Source organism: Gorilla gorilla, chromosome 23 (assembly GCF_029281585.2).
Source record: "Gorilla gorilla gorilla isolate KB3781 chromosome 23, NHGRI_mGorGor1-v2.1_pri, whole genome shotgun sequence".
In the NCBI taxonomy this organism is placed as follows: domain Eukaryota; kingdom Metazoa; phylum Chordata; class Mammalia; order Primates; family Hominidae; genus Gorilla; species Gorilla gorilla.
This window is the reverse complement of record NC_086018.1, coordinates 37594873-37620440: the sequence shown is the minus strand read 5'-3', so window position 1 is coordinate 37620440 and position 25568 is coordinate 37594873. Positions and strand designations below refer to the sequence as shown.

The 25568-nt window shown below is 53.3% G+C and overlaps 1 protein-coding gene across 3 annotated transcripts in view; it reads right to left on the bottom strand.

Moving 5' to 3' along the window:
* CACNA1I (calcium voltage-gated channel subunit alpha1 I) overlaps window positions 1-25568 on the bottom strand; it is a 133564-nt gene that overhangs the window by 71539 nt on the left and 36457 nt on the right. For 2 of the 3 annotated variants that reach the window (XM_055374684.2, XM_055374685.2), the window contains exons 1-2: window positions 20059-20245; window positions 18009-18142 (exon numbers count right to left, since the gene is read on the bottom strand). In XM_055374684.2, the coding sequence (XP_055230659.1) occupies window positions 18009-18142; window positions 20059-20151 (227 nt within the window). In that variant the 5' untranslated portion in view covers window positions 20152-20245. Of the gene's footprint in view, window positions 1-18008; window positions 18143-20058; window positions 20246-25568 lie in introns of those variants that run through there. The other variant, XM_055374686.2, reaches the window with a different exon arrangement.

The following is a 25568-nucleotide window of genomic DNA, read 5'->3' as shown; positions in this document are numbered from 1 at the left end:
CTCCATTCGTTCCCTGAAATGCCACCACCATCCATCCCCCACCCGCTGGAGCACATGCACACACACTTCCACACCTGTGTGCACACACGCACAGTCACACACCTGCATACACAGTGACACACACGCACATAATCACACACCTGCACACACACACACAGTCACACACACACACAGTCACACACAGGCACACAACCACACACCCACACAGTCACACACCTTCACACAGTCACACACACGTACACAACCACACACCCACACACACACACAGTCACACACCTCCAAAAAAAGTCACACATGCACACAACCACATACCCACACACCCAGTCACACACCTGCACACAGAGTCACACACATGCACACAACCACACACTTGCACACAACCACACACCCCCCACACACACTTGCACACAGACACAGAGTCACACACATGCACACAACCACACACCCGCATACACAAGCACAAATACACAACTGCACACCTGCACACACACACTCACTCCCTTCTTGGACATCCTCATACATGCACACTCCTACTCAAGCATAAATTCAGATGAGGGGGAGTGACCCAAAAAAGTGACAGAGACCTAGAGCTAGAGACAGAGACCTTGGGGACCTGAGGGGGAGGGAGGAAAGAGGGAGGGGGGAGCTGGCAGAGAGCAGGGAGGGAGGAGGGGGCCAAGGGAAGGAGCAGGAGGAGGGAAGAGGGGGTTGGGGGAGGGGCCGGAAAGGAGGGGTGCGGTGGGCGGGGGGCAGCAGCTAGGCAGAGAGGGTGAGGGCCGACGGTGACCTGGAAGGGGCAGCGAGGGAGCGGGACTGCATGAGGATTCTGCGCGTGGGTGAGCCCAACTGTCATTTTCACATTTTGTAGAAAGAGCTCTCCAGGCAGCCGGGAGACACGTGTGACGGAGGGGCTGCGGGGGTGGCACACACAGGCACACAAACAGGCGCTGGCACCCGCGGGGCCCAGGACTGCCGAGTCCCATCGCAGGCAGCCAGGCCCAGCTCCAGCCAGCCCTCCCCACCATGCCCCACCCCCACAGACGCAGCCTCTTTCTCCTGACTTGGTTTTCCAGATCCTGTGGGGGGCGGGGTGGGGGGAGTCAGTCCCTAGGGAGAGCTGGGAACCCCCTCAGGCTCAGTTCATGCTTTGCTGGGTGAGCTGGAGATGGGGGCTCCCAGCCCACACCAGACTGAACCCACCCACGTGCTGCCTTCCCAGAGCCCAGAGGGCACACCTGCCCAGCTCTGGCAGGCGCTCATCGAGGACTTGTTCCCATCCTCATGAAGCCTCGCCATGAAAATAAACAGATGCCTGAAAGATGGATGGGTAGACAGAAAAGCAAGGCTGTTTGAGACCCTACTGGGTGCCGGGCACTGTTCTCTTTACCTGTGGGAACCCATTTCAATCTCCACTCATTTGAGCGCGGGCCCATTATTCTCTCCTGCCACAGCCTCCCTCCATTCCACCCCGGACCAGAGCAAGCCACATCCATGACTGGCTCATTGAGAGAGCCCTTGGGACAACCCCCTGCTGGTCCCTAACTCCCCTCCCCTACACGGCCACCAGGCTCCACCTTCCCCACCCAGTCTAGGACTATTGGCTCTCAGTTAAGTGAGGACACCAACCATGGCCCCTGCCCCAGGATAGGCTGGGGGACAAGACTGCCCTCATGCACAATTCAGCCCCTTGATGACAAAGAGTGTTTTCTTTTTCTTTTCTTTTTTTTTTTTTTTTTTTTTTGAGACAGAGTTTCACTCTTGTTGCCCAGGCTGGAGTGCAATGGCACTATCTTGGCTCACCACAACCTACGCCTCCCGGGTTCAAGCGATTCTCCTGCCTCAGCCTCCTGAGTAGCTGGGATTACAGGCATGCACCACCATGGCCAGCTAATTTTGTATTTTTAGTAGAGATGGAGTTTCTCCATGTTGGTCAGGCTGGTCTCGAACTCCCAACCTCAGATGATCCACCCACTTTGACCTCCCAAAGTGCTGGGATTACAGGCGTGAGCCACCGTGCCCAGCCGACAAAGAGTGTTTTCTTACACTTTGTGTTTCTCTACAACAAGGGGTGGCAGGAAGAGACTGATCCCAGGGTCCTCAATGAGATACAAGTTGTGACTGGATGTCAAAGGGGGGGCCCACGATGACCCAGTTAGTAACTTTAGGATCTGAACACCTCCCAGACCCCAGCCTTGCCACAGGAGACTGATCAGACACGTGTGCTCTCGGCTACAGACTTGGGCAACCTCCCCGCCATCCGCCCCCATCTTGGAGGGGAACAGAAGCAGCCACTGCCTGGCAGTGCATTTGAAGCTCCCAGACACTCTGAGCTGGTCCAAATAGGGCAGGCCTGGAGCAACACACTGGCCCGGCCCCTTTCCTTCCCGCCATACATGACCCTCTGGGTCTTCAGCACGGGAACACACCTGCAGTCTATGTCTGCAGCAAACATTCCCCAAATTCCCCTGAGAATCCACCAGGTGCAGCCCTCAGACCCCGGTGAAAAGCTCCCCCAAGAAAACGTTCCTGTAGAATCTGGTGTCAAGATCTTAGCTCTGAGCTTCCTGGCAACCAAGTCAAAAAAGGAAATGTGATATTACTGAGTTCTTAGCAGCATGAAAGATCTTGACACTGTAGATCCTTCCAGGGAATCCATTTGGTTAAATGTTTCTCCTGGGTCCTAACTCTCACTTCTCCACTTCATGAACCATTTGCGGGTATTCTGCGGTGGCCGCATCTCCTGCCTGGGGGAATAAGAGCATATAAATGCATTCAGTGAAGAAGAAACATAGTAGCTGCACAGTGAAGAATCGGGTAGTTCTCATTCTTCTCTGAGCAGAAGAGGATAGAAAGGAGGACACAGGACAAGGATGGGGAGAGAGGAGGGAAGAGGGAAGAGCACTTAGTTGGGAGGGAGGAATTGTGAGTTTAAGTCTGTGTCCTGGGAACCTCACTGTCTTGACAATGACTCAATGCACCAATTGGCCCAACCTGGGATAGCTTGCTGACAGTTCCACTCTCCCTGTCCTAGCCCGGATCACCCTCCCTCTGTCCCAACAGTAGCACAAGCCTCCCAATTGCCCTCCTGCCCCTTGCTTCCTCCCCTACAGCCCTTCCTCAGTCAGCAGAAATCTCCTAAACTCAGACCTAGCTGTGTCACTCCCACTTAAAACCCTCAGTGACTCCCCACTGCCTTCAGAACAAAGAGACCTTCAAAGGTCTCCATAATGTGGCCTCAGTCCATCTCCCCCGAGTCTCTGCTCACCCTAGGTGCCGTGTCAGGCATGAGCACCATGTCTCAATTTTTGCTGAGGGCCACCTGGGATGGAGGAAGCTATCTCCCTCCCCTTCTCCTCTTTCCACCCCAGTGACAGCCAAGACAGCTGGGACTTCCTGCCCACATTCCAAAAAGAGAAGGTAAGGAAGGGCCGCCTTGTGGGCTGACTCCCCTGAGGCCCCAAATAAGACATCGCTTACAGGAGTGAGAAATTAATTCCTAATTACACAGTTACTTTCTCACGCAACTTCAGTGCTAAAAGTCTAAAAAAGAAATCAACAAAACCTCCCCACTACCTCCTGCCAGCTCCTAAGCGCTTAATTAGGTAAGTAATGTTGCTTTAAAGAGAGCACTTCCATCCTGAAGTCGCCCCAGGAGGAGGTGGCTGTCTTCTGGGGAGAGGGGCTCCCGTGTGGTCAGACTGGTAGAGGGGCCATGCAAAGGAGGGCAGGGAGGGTGGACACCATTTCTTCCCAGCACCCTCTACTCCGACCTTATTCCTTGAAGAGCCTCCCTCCCTGGCTCCTGGCTCCTAGCAGAGGTCCAGAGACCCAGGCCTGGTCCACCAGAGGATCCCATGCCCCCAGCTGGGCCACCATGGTTGGTTCAGGATAGGCACGTGATCCCAGGTGAGCCACAAAGGCAGCCCAGCCCTTAAGCCAGGACTGCAAGGAAGAGCCCTTCTCCCGGGCTAAGCAGCAGCCTGCAAACCCGGAGGCCACCTTGGCTCCGTGGTGGCCTGAGAATTTTGCCAACACAAAGGAAGGCTGAAGCAAGAGCTGGAGAGAGGTGGGCTCCGGACCACATGCTTGGAGGACCTCCCTCCAGCTGAGCCCAGATCCCTGACCTGCCCTCTGCTCTCCCGGGTTACTTGAGCCAGTGCCTTCCTTTTGGGTTCTAGGTCCTGCTTGTACTGTGTTTCTGTCAACTGGAACTCAGGGTCCCGGTTGGTTTAGAAAGGTTATCTGAGCACTCGCTACCTGCCGCAAGCTTCATACCCCTTCCCTCAAGTACTCCTCTCAGTTGGATTACAGCACCCACTGCAGATGAGGAAACTGAGACAGAAGGGGCCCATGTCAGGCCCAGCATGGTGGCTCATGCCTGTAAGCCCAGTACTTTGGGAGGCCAAGGCAGGTGGATCACCTGAAGTCAGGAGTTCAAGACCAGCCTGGCTAACATGGCAAAACCCCGTCTCTACTAAAAATACAAAAAAAAAAAAAAAAAATTAGCTGAGCATGGTGGCGCACGCCTGTAATCCCAGCTACTCAAGAGGCTGAGGGAAGAGAATCACTTGAACCCAGGAGGCGGAGGTTGCAGTGAGCTGAGATTGCGCCACTGCACTCCAGCCTGGGTGACAAGAACAAAACTCTGTCTCAAAAAAAAAAAGAAGGGATCCATGTCCCACAGACAGGTACCAAGGGACCCAGGAGCTCTGTGTGACCTGCCCCCTCTCCCACTGCATCAGTCACCGGCAAGGCCGGAGCAGGCCAGCGTCTCCGGCTCGGGAGCATTACCCTCTGCTGACCAGGTAGGGGGAAGGCACAGTGCCCACCACAGCACTAGGACCAGGGCCAGCATCCTCTAAGGCAGTGCTACCCGATGGTCAGAGTACAGAGCTGGGTTCCAATCCCAGCTCGCTGCTTGTGTCCCATGTGACTTTGGGCAAGTCACTGACCTGAAACATGTTCATATACAGATCCAGTGCTCAGAACAGGGCCTCACACAAGGAACAGCCAAGAAATGTGAGCTATTATTGTATCGCAGCCTCAACTGTTACCTCAGCTCACACGCGCCCACGAATCACATGAGGCCCTCTCCAGACCCCACCCCCAGGCAGAGATGAGCTCTTCTGCCTGGTGTCCCACTGATCCTCTATGAGGGCACCTCTGGGCGCCTGTCCCTGTTCCTCAGAGCAGGGGCTGGCTCAGAGCTCCTGCTGGGTCCCCAGTGCCCAGCCCAGGTTCTGACTTAGAGGTGGATTCCCTGTGTGAGTTTGTCAAACAAATAATTTGAGGGACAAGATCAGAAAAAAAGAAAAAAAAAAAAAAGCTTGGAGCTGACAAGAAGCCACAAGAAATGACTGAGATTTAACATCTTTCCAGGAAATACCCCGCCCAGGAGATGATTTCTGTGTGTGGCTGATAAAAATAGGGTGTTTCCTCAATCTTCACAAGGGGCCCACGGGGGCTTTCTTAAAATGTGATTTAAGATGTAGCTAATGGAAGGGAAGCTGAGATGCTGGAAATCACAGATCATCTGTCAGGAGGCAGCTCTGTGATGACTCAGGCTTGTGTTGGTTGGTAACTAGACCACCAGCCATTGCCAATATCCGGGGACCTAGCACACAGTAGGTGTTCTGTGGAGGGATGGAGGGAAGGAGGGAGAGAAGGAGGAAGGAAATAATGGAGAGGATTTGGGAGTAATGACATTAACCCTTGACTGTGGCCAGCACCTCATGATTTATGGGTGATTTCACCCATTGCTATGGTCTGAATATTTATGTCCACTTAAAATTCATATATTGAAATTCTATCCCCCAAGGTGATGGTATTAGGGCCTTTGGGGAGGTGATTAGATCATGAAGGCAGGGCCCTCAAGAATGAGATTAGCACCTTTTTAAAACAGGCAAAGGGAAACTCATCTGCCCCTTCACGTGAGGACTCAAGTGAGGACTCAGTGAGAAGACTCATCTGTGAGGAAGTGGCCCCCACCAGACATTGAATCTGCCAGCACCTTGATCTTGGACTTCCCAACCTCCAGAACTGTGAGAACTAGATTTCTGTTGTTTATGAGCCACCCAGTTTATGGTATTTTGTTAGAGCACCCCAAACAGACTAAGATACCTGTCTTAGTCCATTTTCTGCTGCTATAACAGAAGCAGAAAGACTGGATGATTTATTTTTAAAAAAGAAATTAATTTGGTTTACGATTCTGGAGGCTGGGAAGTCCAACATCAAGGAGCTGCATCTGGCGAGGACTTTCTTGCTGTGTCATCGCATGGCAGAAGGGCAAGAAAGTGTGTGTGAGACAGGGAAGGGGCCAAACTCATCCCTCTCATCAGGAACCCACTCCCATGATAACCATCCCACTCCCACAATAATGGCATTAATCCATCCACGAGGGCTGAGTCCTCATGACCTGGTCACTTCTTAAAGGTCCCACCTCTCAACTCTGTTGCACTTGGGATTAGGTTGCCAACACATGAACTATGGGAGACATATTCAAACAACAGCAACACTCACAGTTCCTCACACAAACCTATGAGGCCAAAGAACAGAGGTTATTAAGCCCAGTTGACTGATGCTCTGAAACCAACTCAGGCCAAGCTCAGAGTACAGGGGGGATTTGGGGGAAGAATGCTGGGTTGGCCACAAAGCTGAAGGATGGGCTGCAAAGACAGAACCCAGGCAGGTGGGAACCAGGGCAGCTCCGGGAGCCTCAGTGGCAGAAGACCTGGACCTTCTCTCTCCAAGCCTCCATTCGGGTTACTTTACTCCAGTGGTTTATTTCTGGGTAGAGTTGCCAGATAAATAGAAGCTTCCCAGTTAAATCTGAGCTTCAGATAAACAATGAATAATTTTAGTGTATGCCTCATGATGTCTGCCTCCCGTGAAACTTAGCTCCATTACTCCAGAGTAGTCTTGGCAGCACGGCAGGTGAGAATGGCTGCTGGGAACCAGAGAGTGGGCTCTGTGTGGTGCAGAGATGCTTTTGGCTCTACCAGAGCCTGGGGGAAATGTTCCTCTCAGGGGACTCACCTCACCGCTTTCTGAGGGCTAGTGAGGCAAATCAACGGCTTATATTTCAGCCTCTGGAAATGTACAACCCCTTCATGTCATGGGTGAGCACGAGCCCTGGGGGCAGCCAGACCTGAGCAATCCCAGATCTGATCCATAAAGTCTGAGTGTGTCCTGAGGCAGGCTACCAATCTCTCTGACACTCCATTTTCTCATCTGCAAAATGGGGTTAACAATACTAATTTCTGGGGATTGTTGGATGTAACACCATCATGGGTGTAAAAAAGCCCAACTCAGTCAGTTAATGATAGTTCATGGTAGGCCACCTAAACGGCTTGGTTTCCACCAGCCAGGGCGCCCTTGTGAACTCCAGGAGTAACAAGGCCTGGCCTGGGATCCTCCCTGTCCAGCATCCCTTTCCAGCCTCCCTGACCAGCCTCCCCACCCTCAGCCACGTGATAGGGGCACAGCTGACACATCCTGCCAGGGGTGAGCCTTCACCTCCGTCTGGCCTATAGGAGCTCTGCCCACCCCACCCTCAGTGATTGGCTTAGGGATGAGCACATGCCCCACACCAGCCAATCCAAGCCAAAGAGGCTCAGTTCCAGGACTGATTGGAACTGCTAGGAAAGGAAAGGTGTGACTGAACTGGAGGGAGTCGGCTCTGAGCCCCGAGCTGCCTGCCACCACCCTGCCACCGTGAGAGCTCCAGGGAGGGAAGTCAGCACAGACTAGCAGAGCTGTGGGATAGGAGCACACACCATCTAGAGACATCTTTCAGGATTCTAGAGCAAGCGGGCCCTGAAGCTGGAGACCTCTTGGCTTTTCAGTAGAGGAAACAGTTGACTCCCTTAAACCAGGTTCAGGGTTTCTGTCCCGCGTAACAGAGATAGTCCTTCCCGATTCATGATTGACCCGTGTCAGGCACCTCAGCCTGTGGCCAGAGAATCTCTGGTGACTTCCCCCAACATCACACATGGCAGCTACCATCCTGTTTCCATGGAAACGAGCCTCCACAGTGACCATCACCCTCTCTCCCACCCCATCCCATATGCAAATGAGAAAAACACACTAAGGTTCCTATTGGAACCTTCCCCAGTCCACGCCCACCCAACGGCAGCTCAGCTTAAAGAAAATGGCTCCAGATATCCTCTCCCTAGCTCTTTCGTGCCTGGGTGCAACAGACAGGAAACAAACATGTAATGATGCCTCCACGGCTCTGGGGACTTCAGGATGATGACTAGCCTTGGTCCTGCCCTCAGAGCACCCAGTGCATCTGAGCATCCACAGCCACAGGGCAGACAGACCTGTAAGTCCAGGATAGATCAGAGTGTAAAGTCAATGACAACACCAGAAGGGTCCCCTGGGCTTCAAGACATTCGGAGGGCTTCCCTTACCCACCAATAGTGCACACAGAGTTGTGCAGGAAGGCCAGCTCCAAAGGCTTCTGGGCATCCAAGTGATTGCCTTCTGATCCCCATGACCACAGCAGGATCTGCTGACAGGCGCTGGGCTCTGTGGAGCTTGCATAGGTTGGTATTGACATTAGATATCTCAACAGAGCCCTGCCCCTGCCCAGTCAGCACAGGCAGAGCTCCAGAAGCTCTAATCAGGGCTTGGAGACATGGTAGAGCCACGGCTTTGGCAGAGGGTGGGTGAAGAAACTGAGGCTCAAGGAGAGGAACGTGGCTGACTTGGAGTGCCCCCATGATGTGCGTTCTCTCTCTTGTGATCTTGCCTGAACCCAAGGAACAACTCTTGTTTGATTTAGCCAAGTTCAATGATGCTTTCTGCTTTCCTAGCCTTGCTGCCACTCAGGTGCCCGTCAGACCCAGTTCTGGCCAAATGCACTAGGGAAGGGAAGGATCCCAGAAAGAAAATCTCATTTTCCTGATCCAAGTGGACATGCCCTGTCACTCTTCACCCTTCTTTCCTGTCTTTAATTCAGACATGACACCCATGGCTTCACCGGCTGCCTTGTGACCATGAAAGAAAGGCCTGGAAAATCACAAGGATGTCAGCCCCCACACTGCAGAACTATCACCAGTAACCAGAACTTTGTGTTATGTCAGAAAAACACGGATCCAGGATTTGCCTGAGCCACAGTTGGTTGGGTTTTCTATTACTTGCAGCCAAATGCATCCCTGACAAATACACCCAGCAGTCACACTGAACCAGGACCCAATCCTGGTGGAGCTGGTGGAGCTAAGCTCCCTGGGTTCAACTCCTGACTCTGCCCCTTACCAGCCTGTGACCTCAGGCAAGTTACTCCTGTCACTGCCTCATCTGTGAGGTGGAACTGACCACAGCCCTCACAGGGCTTGTCTGACCATTCAGCAGGATGATGCACGGTGTGAGCACTCAGCAGTCAGCGTCCTTATTCTTATCACACTCCTGGAGGAGGCAGCAGAGAATTAAATTACCTTTGCCTTTTAAAGTCCCACTGATGGGGCACTTTGGAAAAAAGGAACTCTCAGCCAGCAACCTCAGCAGGGACATACCTGCCTGATCTTTCTAGAAAGCCCTAGCCCAGAGCTGAGGAACAATTCTTAGTGGCTTTTTGTTTCCCAAGAGTCTGTAAGAGTCAGGGTGGAGAAGCTGTTCCCAGCATTCCAGAGACCATGTTTCCAGGGTACAATAATTTTTTTTTTCTCTTTTCTTTTTTTTGAGACAGGATCTCACTCTGTCACCCAGGCTGCAGTGTAGTGGCGCAATCTTGGCTCACTGCAACCTCCGCCTCCCAGGCTCAAGCAATCCTCCCACCTCAGCCTCATGAGTAGCTGGGACTACAGACACACACATTTTTTTTTTTTTTAGCTGTGGTTTCACCATGTTGCCCAGGCTGGTCTCAACCTTTTGAGCTCAAGCGATCCATCCACCTCGGCCTCCCAAAGTGCTGGGATTACAGGCAAGAGCCACTGTACTCAGCCCAGGATACAAGTCCCAACCCAGCCTCTCCTTCTCACCCTCTAGCCAAGGTGCTAAGTTACTAATATTACTTTATTAATACTATTAATGATCATAGAAATTCTTTTTTAAAAAATGTTTTAAAGAGATGGGCTCTCGCTATGTTGCCCAGACCGATCTCTAACTCCTGGGCTCAAGATATCCTCCCACCTCAGCCTCCCGAGTAGCTGGAACAATTGACACACACCACTGGATTGGGTGATCACAGAAGTTCCTTTTTAGAGACTGAGGCTCACTCTGTCTCCCAGGCTGGAGTATAGGGGTGCAATCTTGGCTCACTGCAACCTCTCTACCGCCCGGTTCAAGCTATTCTCCTGCCGCCCAAACAGCTGGCGGCAGTTTGGCATAGTGCGCCACTACGCCTGGCTAATTTTTGAATTTGTATTTGTATTTTTTTTTTTTTTTTTGGAGATGGAATTTCACTCTCGTTGCCCATGCTGGAGTGCAGTGGCACGATCTGGGCTCATGGCAACCCCCGCCTCCTGGGTTCAAGCAGTTCTCCTGCCTCAGCCTCCCGAGTAGCTGGGATTACAGGTGTCCGCCACCACGCCCAGCTAATTTTTTTGTATTTTTAGTGGAGACAGGGTTTCACCATGTTGGTCTCGAACTCCTGACCTCAGGTGACCCACCCGCCTTGGCCTCCCAAAGTGCTGGGATTACAGGTGTGAGCCACTGCACCTGGACTAATTTTTGTATTTTTAGTAGAGATGAGGTTTCATCATGTTCGCCAGGCTGGTCTCAAACTCCTGACCTCAGGTGATCTGCCTGCCTCAGCCTCCCAAAGTGCTGGGATTATAGGCATGAGCCACAGTGCCCGGCCAATCACAGAACTTCTTACATAGAGTTCCCACTGTTCTGTTCACAAAGTACTTCTACCTGTCATGAGAATTATTCAAATCCTGGACACAGATGCAGAGATGGAACCCTCCCTATCTCTCTTCCCCTTCCTGCGGTTCCCAGACTGGGAATCATGACCTCTACCTTTCAGTGCTCCTGATTAGAGGCTGCTGTGACAGTCGAATGAGCTGTAGTTTCTCCACAGGTGGCCCACAGACCACATCAGGGCCACCTGGGCGTTTGGTTAAAATGCAGATTTCTAAGCTCTGCCTGCCTGCTGGTAGTGGATCCCTGAGCTAAGGCCAGAAATCTGCTTTTTAACACATGCCCCAGTGATCCTGCTGCTCCCTGACGTTGGAGGAACATTGAGAAGGGGTGAAAGGCTGTGCATGTGTTTGGGGAGTGGGGCAGTTCCCATTCCTGATCTGTGCACACCCTGCCCTCAGCTGTTCCATTCTCCATACAGTCAGAAGCTTGCGAAGTCTTTCAGATGTAAGGCGCCTCCTGTTCTCTGTACTCAACCAAGACAGGGCCCACATCAGCCATGTCCTTGGCAAACCTCATTCTGGAGAGATCCCAGTAGCCTCACCCTCCACCCCTGGCTCACCCCCAGAGACCAGACATCAGAATTCTTGGGGAACTTTTAACAGAAGTGCCCAGGCCCCTCCCCACAGGTGGCAATGGCCATTTTGTTTCTGGTTGGGGGAGGAGATAGAATTACCAGCATGATGCACCAAGGGAGATACACAGATAAAGAACGTCTCAAGTTCAGCAAGAATGTGATTGAATAGTTCATGACCTCCTAATGGACAGACGCAGAAAAGTGTAGCTTAAATGATAAGACAAAGAGTTGGGATTGGCCAGACATAGTGACTCATGCCTGTAATCCCAGCACTTTGGGAGGCCGAGGAGGGTGGATCGCTTGAGGTCAGGAGTTCAAGACCAGTCTGGTCAACATGGTGAAACCCCGTCTCTACTAAAAATACAAAACTTAGCCGGCATGGCGGCGCATGCCTGTAATCCCAGCTACTCGGGAGGCTGAGGCATGAGAATTGCTTGAACCTGGGAAGCTGAGGTTGTAGTGAGCCGAGATGGCGCCACTGCACTCCAGCCTGGGCAACAGAGAGAGACCCTGTCTCAAAAAAGAATAATAAATAAAAGAGTTGGGTTCAACCAAACACAAATAGAGATGATGACGGGGTCTTTGTCACACACTGGAAGAGTCTAGTGCGGTGCCACAGGACTCACCATCCTGAGCTGTGCGAGTGCAGGAAGTGCATGGAATGAGCGGCTGCCTCAGGACTCCAAGAGGCCACGGTGAGATGAAATCAACAGCAGTAAGTGCAAAGTTTTTCACGTGGGTTTTAAAAATCACCAACTTTTAGTTCCAGGGTGGGAGAGACCTGGTTTGGAGAGTGAACATGACCTGATGGCAAAAGGGAGCATGGCCACTCCCCAGGTCGCCGCAATCCCACACTTCACTGGGGCGAGGGCAGCCCATTCTCTCTACCCCATAAGCCATCATTGCGAGGGTGGGATCCCGTTCTCCTGCCAGGGACAGAGACAGCCTGAAGCGAGTCCAGCAGGTAAGGGATGAACACTGTCCTTTGACAAATGGTGGGAAGGCTGGGGACATTTCATCTGGAAGGGGAGACTTGAGGAGGACAGGAACCACCCCCCAACTTCTGAAGGACGGCTATGAGTTTGTCAGTGACACCATCCCTGCAGCCTCTGGACCTTGCCTGTGCAATCAAGCCCTTGCCCCTTCTCTGGCCTCATCTCTTAGCACCCACCCCACAGAAACCCTGGGCTCCAGCATCCCCTGTCACTCACCTTTCCCTTCCTCATGCACCCCCTCAGGCCTCCTGCATGCTTCCCCCCTGCGTGAAACTCCCTTTCCCCCAGCTCTCTGCCTGGCCAGCTCTTACCTACCCCAGGTCTGCCCCTCCGTGTGACATACGGTGACACCCCCCAATCAAAAGCAGGACCCCATTCCATGACCTGATGGCCCTCTATGCTTCCTGACAACAGCATGGATCCCAATTTAGACTTTAGTTGTGGTGATGTGTTTTATTTCTGTTTTCCAAACTGAAAGTTCCATGAAATCACAAAGGGCCTGTCTTGTTCATCTTCATGCCCCCACTGCTCTGCACAAGGCCCGGCATGTAGTAGATGCTCAATAAACGTCGATTTAGTGAATGAATGAATGAATGAATGAATGGTACCATCCGGTGGGAGCCACAGGAAGATCAGTTTCAGCTCCCTGAAAGAAAGAGCTTTCTAGTGCATTTGGATGTCCTAGTTTGAGACTAGCTGCCTGGTGAGGCACTGTGCTCCCTGCAGGGGCAGCCTGGGAACAGAGGCAGGCCCCAGTCTCAGACACACCTGCCATGAGGGTTACACCAGATGTGGAGATGAAGGCCGTGACCTCTAAGGAACCTTCTAACTCGGAGGTGCTATGTCAGCCTCCACAGCTTGAAGAAAGAGCTAGTAATTAATTTGGGGAAGGGGAGGTAGAGGAAGGGAGCAAATAGGCCGGTTACTCGGGGAACAGAACATTTATAGCACCAGGCCTGGGTGGGATTTGGGGGGTGGGTGGGCCGCTCTGGGGACGGGTCTTGGGTGGGAGGGGGACTGGAGGGCTGGGCTCTGGAGCCAGGGTTGTGACTCCCCATCCTGTGCTCTCCACCCACGCCGTCCCTGGGCACAAAGGATGGGAACGACCTTGAGCACGGGGTGGTCCTGTTCACCTGAGTTCCCAAATCCAGCACATAGCTGGGCAGTGAGAGTGCTCATGACTCCAGCAAAAAAGTCAGCTGAGCGTGGTGGCTCACACCTGTAATCCCAGCGCTTCGAGAGGCCAAGGTGGGAGGATCACTTGAACCCAGGAGGTCACATAGTGAGACCTTGTCTCTACAAAAAAATTAAAAATTAAAAAAAAAAAAATTAGCCAGGCATGGGGCATGTGCCTGTAGTCCCAGCTACTTGGGAGGCTGAAGTGGGAGGATCACCTGAGTCCAGGGAGGGCGAGGCTGCAGTAAGCTGTGATCGCACCACTGCACTCCAGCCTGGGTGACAGAATGAAACTGCCTCAAAAAAAAAGTCTCCTTTGCATCTATCCCTCAGCCAGGACCACCTACATCATTGTGGGGCTTGATGCAAAGTGAAGATGCAGGGCCCCTTGTTCATAAATGATTAAGAATTTCAAAATAGCGACAGCAGAGTATGGACCCAAGCGTGGGGCCCTGTGTGACCACACACATTGCATGTCAGCCCCATGCCCAGCCCTCCCTGATCTCCCAAGGATGCTGGCCTGCAGACCTCGCCTCATCCAGCCCCCATCTCGAGGACCAAGAGAAGATGTCAAACTGAGAGCTCACCACAATGCTGAAGCTAGGCAGCTCTTCACCCTGCTCAGCTTAGAGCCTCATTGTCTTTATTTATAAATATGAGCAGACAGGAAAGAATCGCTAAGCGATACAGAATGCTTCACGTCAAAAGGGCAGCGTGGGGGTGCCCATGGGAGTCAGTCAGTGGAGCCAGCAGAACAAATGACTTCCCTGAAACAAGAGTTAGGAAAAATTACCCTAGAACTTGGAAATACGGCAAAAGGAGGGCACTATTTCTCGCAATGTCATTTTGAAGCATAATTTAACAGGCCATTTAAAGATTATTTCATTATCCAGGGAGAAAATACCTTTGTTTGCTTCACAATTTCCTGTTCACTAAAGGTCTGGATGCTATGAAATTACATTTTAACTTGTAGATTTTTATCTGGCAGAGATGTATGTGATTTCTGCCCAAAAGATAACTCCAAAGGTTATGGTTTATTACCCTGTAGGTTATTAACCAGTTTTGACTCTAATCTCACTTTCTTCCTACATTCTTTCTCTGATGTCTGTTTTCCTAATTCTGCTGATTACCATCTGCTGAGTCCCTATTCCTTAACGAGCTGGATAAATCTGCCGTATACATTCATTCTAAGATTTGTGTAAGGGTCACTTTTTTTACCTTTTCAGAAATTATACTTTGATACAGGGTTACTTCCAGAATCATGAAAAGACTTTTAAGAAGCCTAATTAGTATATAAGGAGATTCAGGTGAATATTGTATTTATAAAACAAGAGCAGGCATCCATAAAACAAGAACAGGCACAAGGTACTCTGAAAAACAAGAAATCCAAAAACAAGAAGTGTTCTTGTGAATTAAAAAGACACTGAGGAAATGAATTATTCCATAGGGGCAGTAAATAGGGGAAAGGACATTCCTGAAAAGCCCACTTGTGATTCAGAAGCCCAAGTCAAAGATTTCTCTCATATTACAAGCAAAATCTGTGAAAGAAAAGAGGAAAGGCATGGACAAAAGATAGAGGACAGAAACATCTATATAACATGAATTCCAGAAGGTGACAGCAGAGAATAATGGGCCATAGCCAAAGAAGAGATGGAAGAACTTTCTTCTGAGATGAAGGAAAGCATGAATCTTTTTTTTTTTTTTTTTTGACAGGGTCTTGCTTTGTTGAAGACTAGAGTGCAATGGCATGATCACTGCTCACTGCAGCCTCAACCTCCTGGGCTCAAGGAGCCCAGCCTCCAGCCTCAGCCTCCTGAGTAGCTGGGACTACAGGAGTGCACCACCACACCCGGCTAATTTTTTATTTTTTGTAGAGATGGGGTCTCACTATGTTGCCCAGGCTGGTCTCAAACTCCTAGCCTCAAGGAATCCTCTTGCCTCGGCCTCCCACAATGCTGGGATTACAGGGGTGAGCCGCTGCACCTGGCCAAAAGCACCAGTCTTGAGTTCTCTAAGGTCCCCCTTAGACCTGCCCTAGAGAAAGGTCTGATTCTGAAGGTAAAGAGAAAAGCCCACAAGCTTCTAGTCAGGAAAAAGAAGGTCATCTTCCAAGAAAGAGGAAACAGATCTGTACTGGACTCACCTGCAATACTATAGTGCAGGTTTGAATGGCAGGATGTGTGCAGTGTTCTGACTCTACAACAGCACAAATAACTGTCCATACTCAAAGATCAAAGGAATATATGTTTGGACAGGCAAGACTGAAAAATGACACTATCCAAACACCTTTTCTTTTAAAAAAAAATCTACTTAAAGATGTTCTCCAGCCAAACCAGAATAAGAATGAAAATGAAGAATGTGACTAAGAGGAGGATACAGTGCTCAGGAAACCACAGGAAACCAGAGCAGCTTCCATACAGGTCTCAGTGACTGTTGACAATGTGTTTGTCAAACTGAATACAGTGATTGAGAGAAGATGCTTAGAGGCCAGGTGCGGTGGCTCACACCTGTAATCCCAGCACTTTGGGAAGCTGAGGTGGGAGGATAGCTTGAACCCAGGAGTTCAAGACCAGCCTGGGCAACATAGTGAGACCCTGTCTCTATAGAAAAGAAAAGAAAAATTAGCCAGGGTTGGTAGCACATGCCTGCAGTCCCAGCTACTCAGGAGGCTGAGGTGGGAGGATCCTTTGAGCCTAGGAAGTCAAGGCTGCAGTGTGTGGTGATTGCATCACCACACTCCAACCTAGGTGACAGAGTGAGACCCTATCTCAAAAAAAAGAAGGAAGGAAGGAAGGGAGGGAGGGCAAAAGAAAGAGAGAGAGAAGGAAGGAAGGAAGGAGGGAGGGAGGGAGGGAGGGAAGGAAGGAAGGAAGGGAGGGTGGGCGAAAGAGAGAGAGAAGGAAGGAAGGAAGGAGGGAGGGAGGGCGAAAGAAAGAGAGAGAGAGAAGGAAGGAAGGAGGGAGGGAGGGAGGGAAGGAAGGAAGGGAGGGAGGGAGGGCGGGCGGGCAAAAGAAAGAGAGAGAAGGAAGGAAGGAGGGAGGGAGGGAAGGAAGGGAGGGAGGGAGGGCGAAAGAAAGAGAGAGAGAGAAGGAAGGAAGGAAGGAGGGAGGGAGGGAAGGAAGGAAGGAAGGGAGGGAGGGAGGGAGGGCGGGCAAAAGAAAGAGAGAGAAGGAAGGAAGGAAGGAAGGAGGGAGGGAGGGAGGGAGGGAAGGAAGGAAGGAGAAGGAGAGAAAGCGAGAGAGCAAGCAAGCTTAGAAGAGGTGTAACTTTTTTAAAACCCTAGTGAAACGAATCACCTCACTTCAGAACGCATCTGTGGAATTTAGCAGACACCTGATGGGATTCTCACAGCCTGACTGTCCGTCTCAGCCATGTGTCTACTGAATCAAAAAGGTCACACCTCCTCGATAGCATTCTACACATGAGGTCACACACATACACACATACACTGACACACACACTCACACATCCTCTCTCACACACACACGTACAGCCTCCAGCCTTTTTCTCTCTCCTCTGCCCTAATAATGACCGACTCCTGGGCATGGTTAATGTCTCCTCATCCTTCAGCTCTCCCGTGTCACCTCCTCAGGAAGCCCTCAAGCCCCCAAGTCCCCAGCTTGGCTCAGTCGGGCTGCTGTGTTAAATGCTCTCAGCAAACCACATGCTTTGCCCAGCGCCCTGGTCCCCGTGTGTGAAGGCACGCCCACTGGCATAGCAGGTGGGTGCCTCCCCGAGACAGGAGTAGGAAGGACAAGGCCTGTGTCTGGCTTGCTCTCCTCCTTGCCCCCAGCAGCTAGGACGGCGCCAACACTGGGGAGCAAGTTGTTCAGTCCCTGGTTGATGGATGAATGCATGGATGGGTTTGACCCAGGAAAGCAGGCACAAGGCCCAGAGCAGGGTCCCAGACGCTCCAGACGGGCTCAGCTGTAACCAGGCCTGTCCCTGACGGCAGCTTGTGTCTCGGTAGAAATAACCACAGTCTGGAGTCAGACAGTGCTTGAGTCTGTGCTCGGTCTCTGGCGTGATGAGAGATCCAGGATAGCAATCCTAATAGCTAGCATTTATTGGGTGCTCATTTTGACGCAGCTACTATTATTATTCCCCTTTTCAGATGAGGAAATGAAAGCTTAGAGAGCGTCAGTGGCTCTCTCAAGGTCGTATCATTAATTAGCATAAACTCACCCAGTATCCGCTGGCAGTGCTGGAGGACACACAACTTAGGAAGGGAGGAAAGAATGTCTGTCTGTCCATCATTCCTCCCAGCCCAGGGGTCCAGGAGGGTCCCACGCATCACCGTGATTCCCCTTCATCGCCATCAGCAAGAAGCCCTGGATTCTCTCAGTTATGCCTGGTGTGCACCAGAGGCTAGGACCTGCCTGGCGGGCGCTACCTACCCTGCCATGACGATGAAGAAATCCAGGCGGTTCCATGTGTCCCCGAGGTAGCACTTCTTGCCAAAAATCCCCAGGGCCACCATCTTGAGCACCATCTCCATGGCAAAGAAGATAAAGATGAAGTCATCAAAGACCTGCAGGGGCAGGAGGAGGGAAGCAAGGGACAGGGTGAGGTTGCAGAGCAGGGCCCAGGGGTTGCAGCCACAGTGTGAGGTGGGGACACCACATGGATGCAAGGGGCCTGGGAAATACCCGGAAACTCCTCCTGGGCAGGAGGAGAACCTCAGTGATCCCAGTCCAATGCAGTCATTTCATAGATGAGGAGACTGTGGCCCAGAGAGGGGAATGAGTTTGCCCAAGGTCATACAGCCCATTCTATCTGTTCCCTAAGCCTGGGAACAGATAGAAGAGCCCCAGGTGGGGGTGGGGTGAGGGGCCGTCCCATATTCTCCCTAATAATTACCAAGCACTGGCTACACACTTGACCCCACTCTCTCTCCTAATTCTCCCAAGGACCCCATGGGTAGTCCCATTTTACAGATGAGGAAACAGAGACTCAGAGAGGTTAAGCAACTTGCCCCACAGGTCACACAGCAGATAAGTGGCAGAACCAGGATTGAAACTCCGGTGGGTCTGACCCCAAAGCCCCCATGGAAGCAGCTGTCTCAAAATAGCCCCCAGGCACAGGCCTCAGTGTTGCCTTTCTCTGCCCACAAAGGAGGCTATGAGATTATGCTTCCTGAGGGCGGGGACTGGGCGGAATTCCTGTTTCCAGGATTAGTGAGGGCTGCAGCCAACTCAATTCAACAAACAGGTGCCACATACCTACTGTGTGCCAGGGCCAGGCCAGTGGTGAGGACACAGAGGTGCTTGTTCGGTGAACTCACCATGAGGCTAACCAGGCCTGGGGCCCGGGGCTGCTGAGGAGCTTGTTACCCACTCGGACCCCAGACCCACCCAGAAATTCTGCTTCAGCAGGTCTGAGATGGGGTCAGGGGTCTGGATTTTTACCAAGTGCCTGGGGAGACTCTGGCCCAGTGCTGCCTTGGAGCTACTGAGTACTATAGAAACCCAAGAGGCAGAGGCCGGGCACAGTGGCTCACGCCTGTAATCCCAGCACTTTGGGAGGCCGAGAGGGGCGGATCACGAGGTCAGGAGATCGAGACCATCCTGGCCAACATGGTGAAACCCCGTCTCTACTAAAAATACAAAAAATTAGCCAGGCATGGTGGCGGGCGCCTGTAGTCCCAGCTGCTCAGGAGGCTGAGGTGGGAGAATGGCATGAACCCGGGAGGTGGAGCTTGCAGTGAACCGAGATCGCACCACTGCACTCCAGCCTGGGGCGACACAGCGAGACTCTGTCTCAAAAACAAACAAACAAACAAAAAAAAAAACCCAAGAGGCAGAAAGCAATGCCTCCCGGGAGGAATCTGGCTTTCCCAGGGAGAGGCACCGAGTGTTTCCACATCTGTAAAATGGGTACAACCCTAACATCTGTGCTACCCGTATACATGCTCTGCACAGGGTTATGTCAGGTATCAAAGGTCAAGCCCCACCCCAGGACCTCAGGAGATAACAGAATGTGAAACCAGAGGCCCGCTCCTAAAGGGCATCTAGGGCGGGGTGTGAACTCGGCCTCTAGTCCAAGAGCACGGGGGACGAAGTGCAGGTTGTAGGCAGAGGAGAGTCGGGGTCACTGTGCTTTGCAGGTGTGCATATGGGGGGTGCAGGAGAAGGCTGGTGGGGGCACCCGGGTGGGAGAAGATTGAGGCCTGGACTAAGGTAGAGGCTTCAAGGTGGAGAGGACAGATAAAGGGAAGAGAGGATCCGAAGGGTAATAGGTAAGACCAGGTGGGAGTGAGGAAGGGTCAGCCAAGTGAGTGCGGCTGGTGATGGCTGAGTGCGGCAGCGCTTGGTAGGACAGCGCAGGATGGGGAAGGGCACGGAGCGGGGCGGGGCATGGAGTGGGCGGGGCATAGGCCGGGTCCTGGAGGATGAGGGCGGGGCGGGGCGGGGCGGGGCGGGCAGTGGGGCGGGGCGGCCGGCTCACCTGCAGGATCTTGCAGCGGTCAGACAGGCAGTCCATGTCGTCGCACGGCTGGTACATGCCAAGTGTCACGCAGTTCAGCAGGATCACCAGCATGCTGACACATTCAAACCACGTGCACACCAAGTCAAGGACAAAGCAGCAGGTGGGACTGCCCGTGGGGGCTGGGGTGCACCCTAGAGTGTAATACCCGCAACCCACCACACACACAGGCATACACCCCATTCCTCATTCTTCTCCCTCTGGGTGCCATCCCTGAAACAGCTCAAAGCCCGTGGTGCCAGTCTGCCCCCATCACAACAGACATGGCCATATGCGCCAAACCCACCAGGCCCCCAGTTGCAGGACCCCACTCCTTGCCCCAGCCTGAGGGCTCGTTCCCTCCGTCTCTGCCAAGGTCTGGGTCTGGAGCCCGCAGAGGGCCCTCCAGTGGGGCTGAGATTGGCTGGATGGCCCCGTCCTTCTCTCCTTGCCCACTGCCAGGGTTAGGGCTCAGGTAGGGCTCATCACCTAACTCCAAAACACCCGCACCAAGCCCAGCCCTGGCCTGCACCACATGGGGTGGGGCTGGGCCCCCTCAGTCCTGGCCAGGCAGAAGGTCTCCTGCTGCGGAGGGGATCCAGAGCCGGCCATGAACCTGGCCTTGGGCAGGGCCTCTGGGCACAGCTTGCAGCTGGGGTGAATGGGCTCCCCTCCTGCACCTGGCCAGGCTGCTCTCCTCACCACTGCTGAGAGCCCCTCCATGAATGCCCTCCTCCCTCCCTCCCAGGCCAACTCCTACCCATCCTTAGAACACAGCCCGCAGTGTCCAGTCCCGCCACTCTCTATCCTCCCAGTCACAGGACCAGGGAGGTCAGGCCTCAAGGAGCTCAGGGCTGTGTCACTTCCAGCCCCCGCCTGTCATACCAGTAAGAAATCCGAAGTCCGCTCAGATCTCCCCAACGGGATCTCCAGTTGACTGAGTCCTGGGGCCTTAGAAAATCTGTGCCTACTTGAAAAGAGGCAATCCAGGATGAAATGGACTTCAGCCGCACAGAGTATGAATGACTGAAGTCAGACACCCAGGTGAACTTCCAGACTATGCAGCCTGACTGACCTTAACAGGCAATGACTGGAGTCGGGAGTAGGTTCTCCTTCTGTAAGAGGAGAGATGCTGATGGAACTCACCACACCCCACCTATACAACCCCCTTTCCTCCCCCAGAAACTGAGTGTCAGGAAACAGAAAGGGGCTCTCATGCAGTAAAAGCAGCAAACAAGACCACGAAGCCAGGAGACCTGCATTTGAACTCGTCCCAGCACTGACTGGCTCTGCGGTCTTCGGCAAGCCCCTCCTTGTCTCTGAACCTGGAGGTCCTCCACCGGATGACCAGGAGCCTCCCCATCGGCCCCCTGGGTCTGCCCTGGCCCCTCCAAACCACCCTTCCTGCAGCAGCAGTGGGCAGTTAAAAACATCAGCAAGACCACCTCCCTCCCCAGCACAAAACCCTGCCCCTGCTCCCGGGCTCTCTCAGCACAAACTTTGAAGCCCTTGCCTGGCCTGCAGGGCCCCACTCTGACACCCCATCTCCCTGGGCCCTAATACCCCATCTCCCGCCGCCCTGCCCCCCATCTCCCGCCGCCCTGCCCCCCATCTCCCGCCGCCCTGCCCCCCATCTCCCGCCGCCCTGCTCCCCCATCTCCCTCCGCCCTGCCCCCCCATCTCCCTCCGCCCTGCCCCCCCATCTCCCGCCGCCCTGCCCCCCCATCTCCCGCCGCCCTGCCCCCCCATCTCCCTCCGCCCTGCCCCCCCATCTCCCTCCGCCCTGGCCCCCCATCTCCCTCCGCCCTGGCCCCCCATCTCCCTCCGCCCTGGCCCCCCATCTCCCTCCGCCCTGGCCCCCCATCTCCCTCCGCCCTGCCCCCCATCTCTCTCCACCCTGCTCCATCTCTCTCCGCCCTGCCCCCTATCTCCCTCCGCTCTGCCCCCACCATCTCTCTCCACCTTGCCCCCCATCTCTCTCCACCCTGCTCCCCCATCTCTCTCCACCCTGCCCCCCCACCTCTCTCCACCCTGCTCCATCTCTCTCCGCCCTGCCCATCTCCCTCCGCCCTGCCCCCCCATCCCTCTCCGCCCTGCCCCCCCATCTCTCTCCGCCCTGCCCTGGCTCACTCGCTCCTCGGACACACAATGAGTGACATCAGGACACTCCGCCTCAGGCCCTTTGCATGTGCTGTTCCCACTTCAAGGGCTGAGCTTCTAGCATCATGGTCACCTCCTCTGAGAAGTCTCCACCCAACCTCATCACCCCCAGCTGCCCCACGCCCTCTTCACGCCCTGCCACTGTCTTGCTGACATGCTCATTGTCTCTGCCACTGCTCTAATCTACATTCCAAAGGGGACAGGGACTTTACACTCACGGCCTAACATCTAGTAGGTGTTCAATGAACATCTGTCGGATGAATAGATACAGTTGTCCCTCATTATCTGCCGTGTCAGTTACCCATGGTCCACTGTGGCCCAAAATTAGGTATGAGTGCGGTACAATAAGAGATTCTGAGAGAGAGAAAGAGGGAGATCACATGACCACATTCATATAACTTTGATTATCGTACGTGATTCTAATTGGTTTTTTTTTTTTTTTTTTTTTTTTGAGACGGAGTTTCACTTTTATTGCCCAGGCTGGAGTGCGATGGCAAGATCCCAGCTCACTGCAACCTCTGCCTCCTGGGTTCAAGTGATTCTCCTGCCTCAGCCTCCCAAGTAGCTGGGATTACAGGCGCCTGCCACTACGCCCGGCTAATTTTTTGTATTTTTAGTAGAGACGGGGTTTCACCATGTTGGCCAGGCTGGTCTTGAACTCCTGACCTCAGGTGATCCACCCGCCTCAGATCTCCCGAAGTGCTGGGATTACAGGCATGAGCCATTGTGCCTGTCCTAATTGTTTTATTTTATTTTTTATTTTTGTTTATTTATTTATGTATTTTGAGACGGAGTCTTGCTCTGTCGCCAGGCTGAAGTGCAGTGGCATGATCTCGGCTCACTGCAACCTCCGTCTCCCAGGTTCAGGCGATTCCCTTGCCTCAACCTCCTGAGCAGCTGGGACTACATGCGCCCGCCACCACGCCCGGCTAATTTTTTTGTATTTTAGTAGAGATAGGGTTTCACCATATTGGCCAAGATGGTCTCGATCTCCTGACTTTGTGATCCGCCCGCCTCGGCCTCCCAAAGTGCTGGGATTATAGGCATAAGCCACCCCGCCTGGCGTGATTGTTCTATTTTATTATTGGTTGCTACTCATCTCTTACAATGCCTGATTTATAAATTAAACTTTATCCAGGCATGCAGGTATAGGAAAAAAACATAGTAAATATAGGGTTCAGTGCTATTTGTGGCTTCGGGCATCCACTGGGGGTCTTGGAATGTGTCCCCTGTGGGTAAGGGGGGGGTGCTACTGTAAATCTCTACAGGCCCTGCCCACTCCAACATCCGGGGACTCAGGAGTGTCTCCAAGCAAACCCCTCACCCCTCCATTTCAAAGCCCTTGCCCTTAGCTGGGATGTAGCCACACCAGCCAAACCCTCAGCAGGACCCCACCCAGAGAGGAGTGGGAGAGGTGACCTGGTTTCCATGGCAACAGCCTCCCTCCCATCCCCAGCCCTGCCCACTTTGGGATGCTGCCTCCTCGTGGCCTCTCCTCAGCTCCTCCTGGCCCCAGCCCTGCTCCTTCCTGTCCCCTCACCCCACTGCCACTCTCCCGCCATAGCCTGTAATTAATTTCAGTCGCTGCCAGGGCCCCCTTCGAGCCTGAGCCTGGCTCCAGCAGCAGCTTCATCATTAATTAACTTTTTTGAAGTTCGAACATTCTAATTACCAGAGAACATCCCCCATCCCCCTCGCCTTTCCTCTCTTCCTGTCGTGCCCTCTCTCCTTCCAGCCCCATCCTCTGCTCCCTCTGCCCCTCCTGCCAGTTTCAGGCTCAAAGTGCACTTAGCAGCGTCTCCCCGGAGCCCCTGCTGCCTCCTCAACAAGGCCCTGAGCAGTGGAGGTCAGCAGGCCCATTTTACAGATAAGGAAGGCTGAGACATGGGGAAATCAGGGGCCTCTCCTGGGTTTCACAGCTAGGAAGTACTGGCACAGAGATTCACACCAGGCCTGCTGGACTCCAACGCCAGCGCTCTCCTCTGTGAAGTACGGCCTGTCTCTGCCCATGGCTCTCCTCCCTCCCCTGAGGCCTCTCAGCCCATCTTCAGTGTGTCTCCCCAGGACCCTGACCCAGCATCCTCTGTATCCCCCAGCTCTGGTCTCTGCCCCTCCAATCTGCCCCACACGATAACCAGGCACTTGCTGTGTGCCCAACACAACTTGAACATTTTCCAAATGTTATCTCATTTAATCCTCACAGCTCTGTTATAAGCCCCATTTACAAATAAGGAAACCAAGACACAAAAGGGAAACAGATTGGCCCAAGGTCACCAGCTGGAAAAGAGCAGAGCTGAGACACAAAACCTCAGGCTGGAGGCTTTTCCTGACTCCAAGCTGTTTTGCCACTGCCAGGCTAATCTGCCTGAAACACACTCTCCAGATGCCTCTCCCCTGCTCAAGAACCTCCCATGGCTCCCCAGCACCCTCCCAAGCCTGGTACGCAAGGCCTAGACTCTCACCTCAGTGAATCCTTGCAGTCTTACCACTCACTGGCCTCAGCACACACTGAACTCCCGGCTTTCTCCAAACATGCCTTCTGCCTACACTTTCCCTTTCCTCCACCTCTCCAGCAGGCAGACTCTTTCAGAGCCCAGTTCGCAGGTCACCTCTTCTTGAAGCTTCCCCGGATGTGCCTCTTGCCCCTCACAAGGTGGTGGCTCAGCCTCCTCTCCAGAAGCACTCCCACTCCCACCTGCCCTGGCTAGCACGTACCACGGTAATGAATTTGGCAGTACCTCTGACGACTGTGTACCAGACACCCTAGGGACATGACCTCAGCTCTCACAATACCCTGGGGATGGATAAGGAACAAGCCTGGAGAGCTGACACCACTCACACAAGGTCACCCAGTCCCCGAGCAGCCCAGATTGTCTGATTCGCAGCAGTGCTGGTGGCCGCTGCACAGCACTGCCTCTGTGGCTCGTCTAACCCGCCCACTGCACTGGGTCCCCCCAGGGGGCAGATGGAGTGGCTTTCATCCCTGGGCTGCTCAGCTTCAGAAATTCAGCAATGGATGGTCTCAGCCCTTGCCCAGAGGTGCCCGGGGAAATCCCAGATGGCACAGCTTGGGCCCCTTCCAAGAGCCCAGGAGGCTTAGAAGTCAGGCCAGAACTGGCATCACTGCCCGCGGTTCCTGACACACTCCCCACTGGCTCAGGGATCAAAAGCACCAGCCCTCCTTGAAGTTAAACCAGACAGTGCAGCATGGGGTAGGAGGGTGGCGGGGGGAGTCAAGGTCTCTGGCTTGAGCCACTCTGCAGCCTGGCCCGACGCCTCATGCTTCCACCATGAGTCACAAGTGATGAGGAACTCTCTGAGAACCCAGGCAA